At 57.4% G+C, this 10619-nt stretch overlaps 2 protein-coding genes and 1 non-coding gene across 3 annotated transcripts; 2 read left to right on the forward strand and 1 right to left on the reverse strand.

Annotated features, from left to right (window-relative positions):
• Positions 1–2479: 2479 nt before the first annotated feature.
• Positions 2480–5511, reverse strand: SLS55_008465 (uncharacterized protein; the record flags this gene model as incomplete). The annotated part of the gene is made up of 6 exons (XM_066779874.1): positions 2480–3536; positions 3621–4154; positions 4213–4357; positions 4442–4552; positions 4606–4824; positions 4908–5511. The coding sequence occupies 6 exons, from the start codon at positions 5509–5511 to the stop codon at positions 2480–2482; spliced, it is 2670 nt and encodes an 889-aa protein (XP_066629103.1).
• Positions 5512–8616: 3105 nt separating this feature from the next.
• SLS55_008466 (uncharacterized protein) lies at positions 8617–9396 on the forward strand (the record flags this gene model as incomplete). Its single annotated transcript, XM_066779875.1, has 3 exons — positions 8617–8889; positions 8978–9157; positions 9229–9396. The coding sequence occupies 3 exons, from the start codon at positions 8617–8619 to the stop codon at positions 9394–9396; spliced, it is 621 nt and encodes a 206-aa protein (XP_066629104.1).
• Positions 9397–10384: 988 nt separating this feature from the next.
• SLS55_008467 lies at positions 10385–10477 on the forward strand. Its single transcript has one exon. It is a non-coding gene; the product is annotated as a tRNA-Val (tRNA).
• Positions 10478–10619: the final 142 nt, after the last annotated feature.

The following is a 10619-nucleotide window of genomic DNA, read 5'->3' on the forward strand; positions in this document are numbered from 1 at the left end:
CAGCACGCACTTCGGGCTTCGGAAACGCAGTCGTCGCTATCCGGCTCCGCTGGCTCCAATGCCTACGAAGGAAACCTCGTCAAGAGGTTCGCACAAGCGCCATTGCAGCAGTGCGAGCAGACACAACGAGACCACAACAGCAGCAATAGGCGAGTTAAACTATCACTTGAACACCACGTTCATCCGCGCACTCTTCTTCACCCGTAGTTCTGCCTTCGACTTCGACCCCAAAGGTCCAGCCTACCACGCCAGCAGACCGCCGGCAAAGTGCGGCGACTTCAACAACCGCGGTGAAGTGACAAGGACGCAGACAAGCGCCCGCGCCGCCCTGCTCCCCATCACCGTCTCCTCAACCCCGCGAATTTCCTCACACCAAGAGCGTTTCTCTGAGTTCTCTTGACCACAACACCAGACACTCCCTCCTGCCGCAACGCCCTCATGCACCTAGGGGGAAGTGGAACGCATGGTTGATGGTGGTAGATTGGGGAGGGGTGGTAGATTGGATCGGAGCTGATGAGCAGGATGAGGAGGAGGGGTTTTATACGTGATTTGGGAGGACCGTTGGACGCTTACACCGGAGACAAGGCTTTTCACGGCGGAATACAGTGACCTGCATAGAGCGGAGGATTCGGAAGGGTAATATTCAGTCCACCCCGATAATTCGAGTGACACGTTTGTTCTCTTCGTATCTGCTCCATCGAAGTACACAAGGCAGCTAGTCGTCGGATCGGCCCGAGATCTTGGAATACGGGGGAAAGGCTCAATAACTTTGCGCAAATGACTGCTTTATTGGGGAAAATACTAGAGCGGTTGCATGTTCTGTGCGTAACTTGGTGAGATTGGACCTAAGTGTTGGTCTGCCGGCGCAGCATGTTTACCTAAGGCGCCCGTGAGCTTACTTGCCGTCTGCTTGACCAGCCTTGTCTCTCACCGCAATTGTCCTATCTACTACTCATAGTACCTATTACTCATAGATACTCATAGAGGCTACATAGGTCATATACATCGACTGGAGCATAACGCGTGAATGCGAAGAATCTATAGCCCATATACTTCCTCCATGGACAAAGGAGCAGCGGACGGTGTTTCAAGTCATGCCGGCTGAGTTGCTGGGCTAGGTATAAGGATGCTGCAAGCGCAGCTACACGACAGCCTAACGTCGACTGTTCCTTGCAATTTGTCAAGTAAAGCAGTCGGGATTAAGTGTATGGCAGCGGAGCCGCTTGTTTTACGGCAGCCGGTGCTTTCAATGCCGGTTGCTCTAGTTTTAACACGCTCTCGTAAGATTTCTGGTTTCGCTGGCTCCGAAGCTTATGGAGTGGAGGGTGCAGGTATGTGAATGTCGACGTCTGGGCTCCTCTTGCGCAGCGCGCTCCGCCGAGCCTCACTGGGACGGTCGCATGCGAGATTGCGACAGCGCGCATGCTCTCCCAGTGACTCGCAATGCTGTGCTCGCCGGCTGCCCTGCCGAGTACGCTCCTCTTGCGCACAGGAACGGCGCCGTACAGAGGAGCGGGAGGCCTGTTCAGTAAATACCTGGCCACAAGTGTAGACGCGCGAGACAGCAGTCGCTCTCACCGTGTAAGCGCCACCATCGACCAAGTCGTCTACGAAGAGGCATAGGTGTGAAGCCACCTGCGTCGAGATCTTGCGACGAGCGTCCCCGCCGCGCGCTCGCAGCGACCCGCCCGCCCCGACGCACTCCTACACCCACCCACAAACGCACCAAACCCCCCACAACCTCCTCCAGTCATCCACACTCTCTCCAGCGAAGACCCGCTCAAACCACACCGACACAGCTCCTCCAAGCGCCTCCCAAGCCCTCAAAACCCCTCGAAACAACTCAAAACAACTCGCTCAGCTCCCAGTACAACAATGCAGCAACCCGGCAATCAACCCTTCCACTTCGCGCCTCCCAAGGGCAAGAAGCGCTCATGGAGCGAATACTGCGCCGGCCAGCAGCAGCGCGAGCAAAGCGGCCGAGTCAAGGGCAGCGCCGCCGCCGCCGCCGTCTCTCGCCCGGCGTCGGTGAACAGTGACAGCAGCAGCAGCATGGCGAGCCTGGACGTGCTTTTCGCGGCGCAGATGACGATTGGATACGACGACGACGATGCGATCATGGCTGATTGGAAGCTGTGAGGGGGAGGAAGGAAAACTACCATACTCGTAGGGAGCTGAATCCAACATCCGGATTGTCTTTTTGTTGCTCTCTAGATAACGTCCACGAAGCGAGAGCATATGGAGTAGAATCATTCATCCTCTTCGCGCCATCTCTTTTTTCCCGCCGAAAACGTATGAGAAGACTCTGATCTTCTTCTTCTTCTGCCTTGCCTCCAGAAAACGCCATATTAAAAATGAAGTGAAAAAAACAAGCCCTGTTGTCGAAGACACCCAAGCCATCCGGGCCTACACAGCAATCGTTACCTCACCTCACGCACTGGAAAAAGAACAAGAACAAGAACAAGACAAAACAACGACCCTACAACCTCGCCGCCCTCCTCCCCTCCCCACCACCACCACCACTGGTCCCCCACCCCCTCCTCCTCTTCCTCCTCTCCGCCTCCCTGACCGCCTTCCCCTCCTCCTCCTCTTCCTCCGCCATACCCCCATCCACCCCCGCCTCCACAAACAACACCTCCCCCACCCTCTCCACCAACCCCATCACCCTCGTCCGGACGGTCCTGCCATCGCGCCTATTCTTCCCCTCGCGTCGACAGCGACTGATCATCTCCGCAAAATCCCACAGGCGGCCCTTCGCCAAGATGCGGCCACTGCCCGCGGGATCGCGGGCGGGCGTCCAGTCGTCGGCGAGCTTCACTCTCGCACCACCACCACCCGACGAGCGCGATACAACAACAATACCGTCTTCCTCGAAGCGCGTGTAGCAATTCTTCAGCGTCTCCTTGTTGACGGCCTCGAAGTACGAGAGGTCGCCTTGGTGGTAGAGGGTCTTTCCGAGGAGCTGGGCGCGGTCTTGGACTTTTTTCTGGTCGAGCCACGGGCTGGTGGTGGTGGTGGTGTTGGACTCTGATGTTGTTGTTGTTGCTGTTCCCGGTGATGGTGATGGCGATGACGGCGGCGTCAACATCATCAAGCTGACGGCGCCGAGCCAGCTGGCCTCGACAAAGGGCCAGATCATGAAGCAATAGAAGTCGAAATTCTCGCGGCCGCGCTCGCGCTCCTCGGCGCTGAGCTCGACCCACTGCACGACGCCGCCATCGTCATCCTCCACATCCCCTTCCTCGCCAGTAGTCGTCTTCTGTCGCTCCACCACCCGCGTGACCTTGATGACGCGGTCCGCCTCGAGCGAGCGCAGCGTGCGGTCCAGGTTTGTCGCCAGGCCCTCTGTCGGGAAGATGAACTCGCCGCGGAAAAGCTGCGACAGGAACGCCACCTGCTCGAGCAGGTCTTTGCCCGAGATGCGCTGGTGGGCGGGCGCGCCGCCCTGCTTGACGCGGGTGTACATGGCGGCCGACACGAGGGCGGGCAGGATGAAGAGGTGGATCGTCATGTTGCGGTAAAACGAGAGTTGGAAGCTGAATGAACGACACTCACGTCAGTACGTACTGGCATCCCGAAGGGGACGGGAAAAAGGAAAAAACAACAACAACACCACTCACCGATCGACGGCGTAAAACGTCTCCTCGGGCAGCCCCGCCACGGCGCCCACCAGCCCCGGCCCCAGCACGTCCAGCGCCCGCTCGACGACGTATTCCGTCGGCGCGCCGCCGAAATGCGCCACCCGCCCGCCGGCCAAGCGCACGCGCTCGCCCAGCCACTCGACGCGGCGCACCAGCTCGCTCTTGCCCACGCCGCGGCCGCGCAGCGTCAACAGCACGGTGCCGACCAGCGCCGTCGGCATGACGACCGAGACGGCGTTGATCTCCGACAGCACGCGGTAGCCGAGGGTGCGGAGGAGGCGGAGGCGCGACGCCTTGTCCGTGGCTTTCTGCTCGGCGGGTTTGATGTCGATGGCGGGCGCGAGGCGCGAGGCGCGCGCCTGCTGCGCGTTGATGAAGCCGCGCAGCGACCACGGCTCGGCGAAGCGCACGTCGACGCGGCCGAGCTTGAGGGAGAGGACCGATGAGGCCGAGAGGAAGTCGCGGAGGTTCTCCTTGGGCTTGGGTTGGCCGAGGAGTTCGGAGATGTAGGAGCTGCGGGGGCTGATGAGTTTCCGTGCGAAGAGGCGCCAGGCGGAGGGAGTGTGCTTACTCTACTTCGATGACCTTGTCGTATTGGGTGCTGACGGGGCAGATGATGGCGTCGTCTACGCGGCCGGACAGTACGCTGTCTAGGAGGAAGCTGAGGATGCCGAATTTGGGAGGGAGAAGCTTTCCCGTTCGTGATCGGCCGCCCTCTGTTTGGTGAGTCAGCCGGTGAGCTCGCGATAAAGACTGGTTTGCGCCCAATTTGAGGCTATAGCCGATCCAGAGTAACATACCAACGAAACATTCAAAGTTGTAGCCGTGCGTCAGCAGCGCATCCATGTACGATTGCACAACCGTCTGATACAGCTGGTCATCGCCAAAACTTCTGCGGATCCAGAAAGCACCTGATCAAGCTGTCAGCGTATAATCACTCTGGCAGTATTCTTAGTAGACCTACCGGCATGCTGTAGGAACTGCCCGACAAGTGGAAAGTTCAAATTGTCGCCCGCGACAACAGTAGGCAAGGCAAGGCCCAGTCGATAGCAGATGAGTTGCAACGAGACGTAATCCACATGTGAGCGATGGCAGGGGAGGAAAATGATGCTGTGCTTGTCTCGCTCCGCCTTCTCTGCGACGGCGCGCAACCGCATAACTTCTTCCGAGTTGACGTGGATCCCTGCAAACAAGTCAGCACGGGTTCGATACTTTGAAAAAACCGTAATATATGTGATGACATTAACCCACACCCCACGCACGCACCTTGATGATACGCCCTCGTCAATATCTGGGCGCAAACATAATACGCGCCGCGAATGAAGCGCTTGCTCTCCATCTTGCAAATCATATCGTCCGTCATAGCCTCGACCACCTCCTCCAACTGCGTCTGCACCTCGCGCCTCCTCCTCTCCTTCTCTCTCGCCCTCCCCGCGCCCTCCTTCCCCTCCCCTCCGCCGCCAAACCTGCCCTCCTCCCCATCCTCGACGTCGACCCTGCGCGCCGCCAGCTGCCTGATGCGGGCCTTGAGCATGGGGTTGCCCGTGACGCGCGCCTTCATCTGGTCGGAGAAGCCGGCGTAGAAGACGGGCTGGCCGATGACGTTGTCGTAGCTGCGCCAGCCGGTGCCCGAGACGTGCGACGAGAGCTCGCGCAGGAAATCCAAGGGCGCTTGCCGGAAGCGTGCCACGCCCTCGACGAGGTTCTGGTCCGGCGACGACGAGAGGTGGCCGTGGCCGTTGTTGCTCGGGTCGAAGCCGGCCGGGTGCAGCGATACTTGGTCGCCGAGGATGGAGAGGTCGGGGGCCGAGGACGCGTTGGAGGACGGGCTGCTCCTGCCGCTGCCGCTGCCGCTGCCGCTGCTTGCCATTGTGGGGGCGGTGGGAGAGCCTGGGCTCTGTGGGGGTTGGTGGGCGGGTGCGACGGTGGTGGGCGGGTTGTGTTGAGCGGTCGAGCGGCGATGGGTGCGGAGTAGGGTCGGTTCGATTCGGTGCGGCGCGGTGGTGACGATGCGGTTCGGGGTCTCGCCTTCTACCGGGTGAATGCTGCGCTGGGTGGGACGGTCAGAAGGCAGCTGCCGGTGGTGACGGAGTGGCAGAAGCGGGCATGGAAGCTAGGTTGCGGAGCAGCAGCGACGGCCGAGGTGTGGAGGAGAGGCGCGGCCGACGTCGGCGGTTCTCGGGACGATCGCCTTGGGGAGCTCGATTGACTGCTTAGTCGGCGCGCGGGGCTCTCTAGTGTGTATTTGGAGAGCCGGGAAGGTGAGATGCTTGCTGGACAAGAGCGCGCGGCTCAAGCGGAGAGGAGCTGGAGTCGACAGCCACATGCGCCAAATCCGGGGAAAGAAAGCGGAACTGCCGAGGCTCACGTCAGGGATCAAGAGCTGCCTGACTCGCTCTGTGCGACCTTCGTCAAAACTTTTTCGCTCCACTTCCACAATGCATTTCCAATCATTGAATGCGGCTGCAAGAATTGACCACCTGCCCTACCTGGGTCGGGACGCATTTACTTGCATGATGCATGGAGCTCGCTTTGGTCCCGCTTTTCACGACCTCAGCCCACGCGCGGCACAGCAGCAGCATGCACTCAACTGATGATGCTCAGGAGATGCTGCAGCATTGCAATCACAGTCGCACTTCTCAGGGTACCTATCGCGAACCAATTATATCGCCGGGTCAGCCGCAGACACTCGACCAGGCTTATCACACAACCTCGCTAATTCCCAGCCAGCCTTCGACCCTTACTGGTAAATAAGAATGGAAACAAAATCACTAGGCTCAAGAGCTCGAAAACAAAAACAGTAAAAGATACCTTTGAGACGAATATTAACGGTGCCAGCCCGGCCACGTCCAGCAGGATAATCACTGCCCCAGCGATATAGTCAAAAGCAAAGAGTACGGAAAAAACACACTGGCAATTATTAAGCTTGATGGCTGACAACGGACGACTAAGACTCGAAATCTTGGTTCATCCAACTTGTTTGCAGCGAGTGTTCCTCCACCACAGTCATTTTGGGTGCCACCACGTACTTCCCGCCACGAAGCCAACCAAGAACTCTAAAAACGCAGCATTCTCCCCCAACAGCACAACTACCGCGCCCCCTTCATCGTCGTTGTTCCTTTCTCAAGATTCGTATGAGCCAGAGACGCTGTCTTCACAGTAACAGTCCAGCACGACCCGTCAACCCACCGCAAGCTGCGGAAACGAACTCGGAACCAAGGCGGTTGCTCGAATCTCCAAAGAAAAGGCGGGGAAATCCAGAAGAAAAAGAAAGGACCCCTCCACGCACGGCACAAAGCGGACCTCACATTCGGAGAGGGAGTTGGGGTTAATCGTCCCAGGTGTTGACCAGACAGTCGTTGGCTTGGCGGTTGTGGCCTTTGACTTTGTTTGGTGAGCAGTGGTCATATTCCAAAGCCACGGTTCGTTTCCAATACATCAAGGCGCTCCGAGAACCTCACTCGTCTCTTGTCATGCTTGGTGGCAACAGCCTGCCTGTTTTTCTTGACGTCGTCGTTGTTGCGCGGCCCGCTCCGGGTAATGGAGACTTCGAGTCTGAGCCGTGAACCGAAATACAGAAAGACGAGGACCACTAAAATTGAGAAAGACATGATGCTGCCGGGAAGCCGTCGTTGAGTGGGAATGACGTAGAGGAGAGACTCTCGAGGTTGCGTTGTGGATGATGATGCGCAAGTGGGGTACAGACGAAGTTTTCGTAGCGCAGCCGGGGGATAAGCTTATTTTGCGGCTGAGGTGCTCAACTGCCTAAATGGGACCGTCTGGGGTAGATACTGCCGGTGGTACATCTAGCTTGTCCCTAAATTGGCTAGCACATGTCGCTCCCGTTAAGCATTCACGTCGGCTTGTTTGACCGCATCATGCTGTAGCAACATCGCGGCCGCAAGTACCTCAAAGTTGGAGTGAAACGTTCGTAGGTCAACAGTTGAAATAGGGCCTCCAAGCAACAAAGGGTCTCGTGTTCCTGCTACGTTGGCCAGCCCTGGATAGACTTAGATTGTAAGAATCGGTCAAACGCGGGGAAGAAATTAGGCGCGGTGGTTTGGCTGCTGATCACCAACTCTTTTCTGGATTGTTTCAAAGAGATCGATGCGCGCCAGGTATGTTTATTGCGCAATACCGAAAAAGAGACCGACTCGATCAATGTGGCAAGGCTGGGGAGTAACACTGACTTTCGGGCGTCGCGGCTGCTGCAAGGACCAAGTTTTTGACCAAGCGGGAAATCAGCCCATTGGCGTGCTCGCTGATGAACAGCTACATGGTTGCGAGCCTGAGTGCGAGACTGCAAGAGATGTATGTACGCTGTCGGCTAAATCAACCACATCTTTATCCCTTTTGCCGCCATTCCCATGCGTCAGAGAACAAACACTTCTCACACACTGGCGCAACAAAGACTCGAGAGCGGCCCTCTGCGGTGGGGCGGCAGATGGTAGGACAGTTTTGATTTTAGCGCGTCCGAAACGCTCGCGTAAGTAGAGGCGGGCAGCAGCTCAGGGGCACAGGTCGAAACAAGGCCGCGCCGGGGCTGATCAGCGTTCGGGAAGGCCACAAGCAGATGTTTCACAATGCCGGTCCCCGCCTCCCGGCTGTTTTCAAACGCTCCCTTTCATATGCTATAGCCAGAGTCGCCCGTATCCCGTAAAAGTGTACGGGCTCTCCAGATGCTGGCCAGATCCGGCTTACCCGCCTTCAAGCTTGTTATAGCGGGCAAGCTTATATGTACATACTCTGCCCTTTATATAAACACGCCTCGCCTCGCCTGGTTTCCTGGTAAATCATCGAGGTTGATCCTTAACCCAAAACCACCACCACCACCACCACCATCTTCCATTCCCTCCACACACACACACTCATTCACTTTTCTTCCCCTCCCCCCATTCATTCAAGCAAGATGCACAACCCCACTACCCTCGCCGCCGCCCTCCTCCTCACCTCCACCGCCGCCCTCGCCGCTCCCATGGAGTCGAAGCGCGCCGCATGCGCCGACATCCACGTCTTCGGCGCGCGCGAGACGACCGTATCCGCGGGCTTCGGCTCCGCCGGCACCGTCGTCGACCTCATCCTGGCCGCGCACCCGGGCGCGACGTCCGAGGCCATCGACTACCCGGCGGCCGGGGGCGACAGCTACGGATCGTCGGTGCAGACGGGCACCAAGAACGTGGCGAGCCAGGTCGAGAGCTACGTGAAGGCGTGTCCGGAGAGTAAGATTGTTATGGTGGGGTATTCGCAGGTGAGTTGCGCTCCCTTCCTTCCCCCCGGGGTTGGGGGAGGTTGTTGGATTTGGGGTACGTGGGTGTGCTGATGAGGTGGTGGACTAGGGCTCGCAAATCATGACCAACGCCTTCTGCGACGGCGGCGATGCGAACCAGGGCATCTCCGACACCACGGCGCCCATCTCGAGCGATGTCGGTGGCCATGTCGCGGCGATGATCTGGATGGGCAACCCCCGCCACAAGCCCGGCGCCTCGTACAACGTCGGCACCTCGACCGCGTCCGGCGTAAGTTGCCTGCCTCCCGTGCTAGACGTTGAGAGAGAAAGAGAGAAGTAATGCTGACGCGCTATCTCCAGTTCGACCCCGAGGCGAAGGAGTGCACGGCGTATGCCGACATCATCCAGTCGTACTGCGACGCCGCCGACCCGTACTGCTCCAACGGCAGCGATGCGTCGGTCCACCAGGGCTATGGGTCTGAGTATGGACAGGATGCGCTCAAGTTTGTTAACAGCAAGCTTGGTTAGGAGTGCGGGAGAAGCTCTTGGACCGGCTGCGCGCGGCTACGATGATGTGACTTGCTTGATGTTCTACCGTAGATATATATTGCATTGATAATGGCCATGACAGCAGGCCTTTCGCGGCAATGATTAATCTCGTTTTGGCTTTTGATCTTGGTGCCGTGGGACTTGTTGTCTGCATGCGCGTGTGGTATGATGGTGGTGTTGAGTGGTCCAGCCGTGCGACGGGTCTGCTTCAGAAAGGGTGGATCATACCCTACTTATCGTATCAGTGAGTTTCAACATAAAGCTGAGGTTTGGCTTTTAGTATGGAAAGTGCATCTACTTGATCAGTATCATGCTCCTGGATCTTCTTTTGCTTTAGCGCTTTCTTGTATTTGTCGTGATACACTCTTCCCTTCCCCTCTTTGAGAAGGGTGAAGGCTGGGACTGTACCTTCCTACCAGGAACGGAAAGTTGAAACTTATAGAAAATCGTAAGTACTTACGTTTGTAGCAGAACTTTACATCTCTTTTGTAATCAATGATGACTGCTGTAAAGTCGGATTTCACATCAGTCTTCAACTCATGATAGAGCCGACGGGTAGTCAGCTTTCAAAGGCATCGTCGCGTAAGCCACGCATGGCATTAAGACTCGCGGGCCTTTTGCTACTATCGCGTTTCGTATTGTTGGTGCGACGGCGGGGGCGGCGGCTGTGATCTTTTCCACGCGTTTAGGGATAACCGAGTGGTGCTTATGACCCGTGCGTTGGACAGTGTGTAGACTTGGGGCTGTGTTGTTTGCGCTTTATAGAATTTTCCTGAAGAAAGGGCGGGGGCCGCATGAAATTTCCGCCGGTTCGCGGGAAATGACGCTTTGGGAAACCCCCTTGGTTCCATGATATCGCACCGCGGTAAATCCGCGCAACAGCTTCTGGTGTCGCTATCGAACAACGCAGCCAAGAGGCGTGTAGGAACTGTGAATATATACGTTAAAAGCAGTTTCACTTTCAACAGCGATGGTGGTGTAGTTGGTTATCACGTCAGTCTAACAGAAGCTTGCGCTCCTCGTTCACTGAAGGTCCCGAGTTCAAACCTCGGCCGTCGTAACATCTTTTTTTGCCCATGCGTAGCACGGTGGCGTTTGTGGTGGCGTTGTGGTTCTTCTCCGTGGGGAAGAAATTTTTTCCCCCTGAGTGGACAACACGGCGGCGATACCTCGGAGAACCTTACGACACGGAGCTATGCCTT

Source organism: Diplodia seriata, assembly GCF_021436955.1.
Source record: "Diplodia seriata strain FDS-637 chromosome Unknown scaffold_9, whole genome shotgun sequence".
Taxonomy (NCBI): domain Eukaryota; kingdom Fungi; phylum Ascomycota; class Dothideomycetes; order Botryosphaeriales; family Botryosphaeriaceae; genus Diplodia; species Diplodia seriata.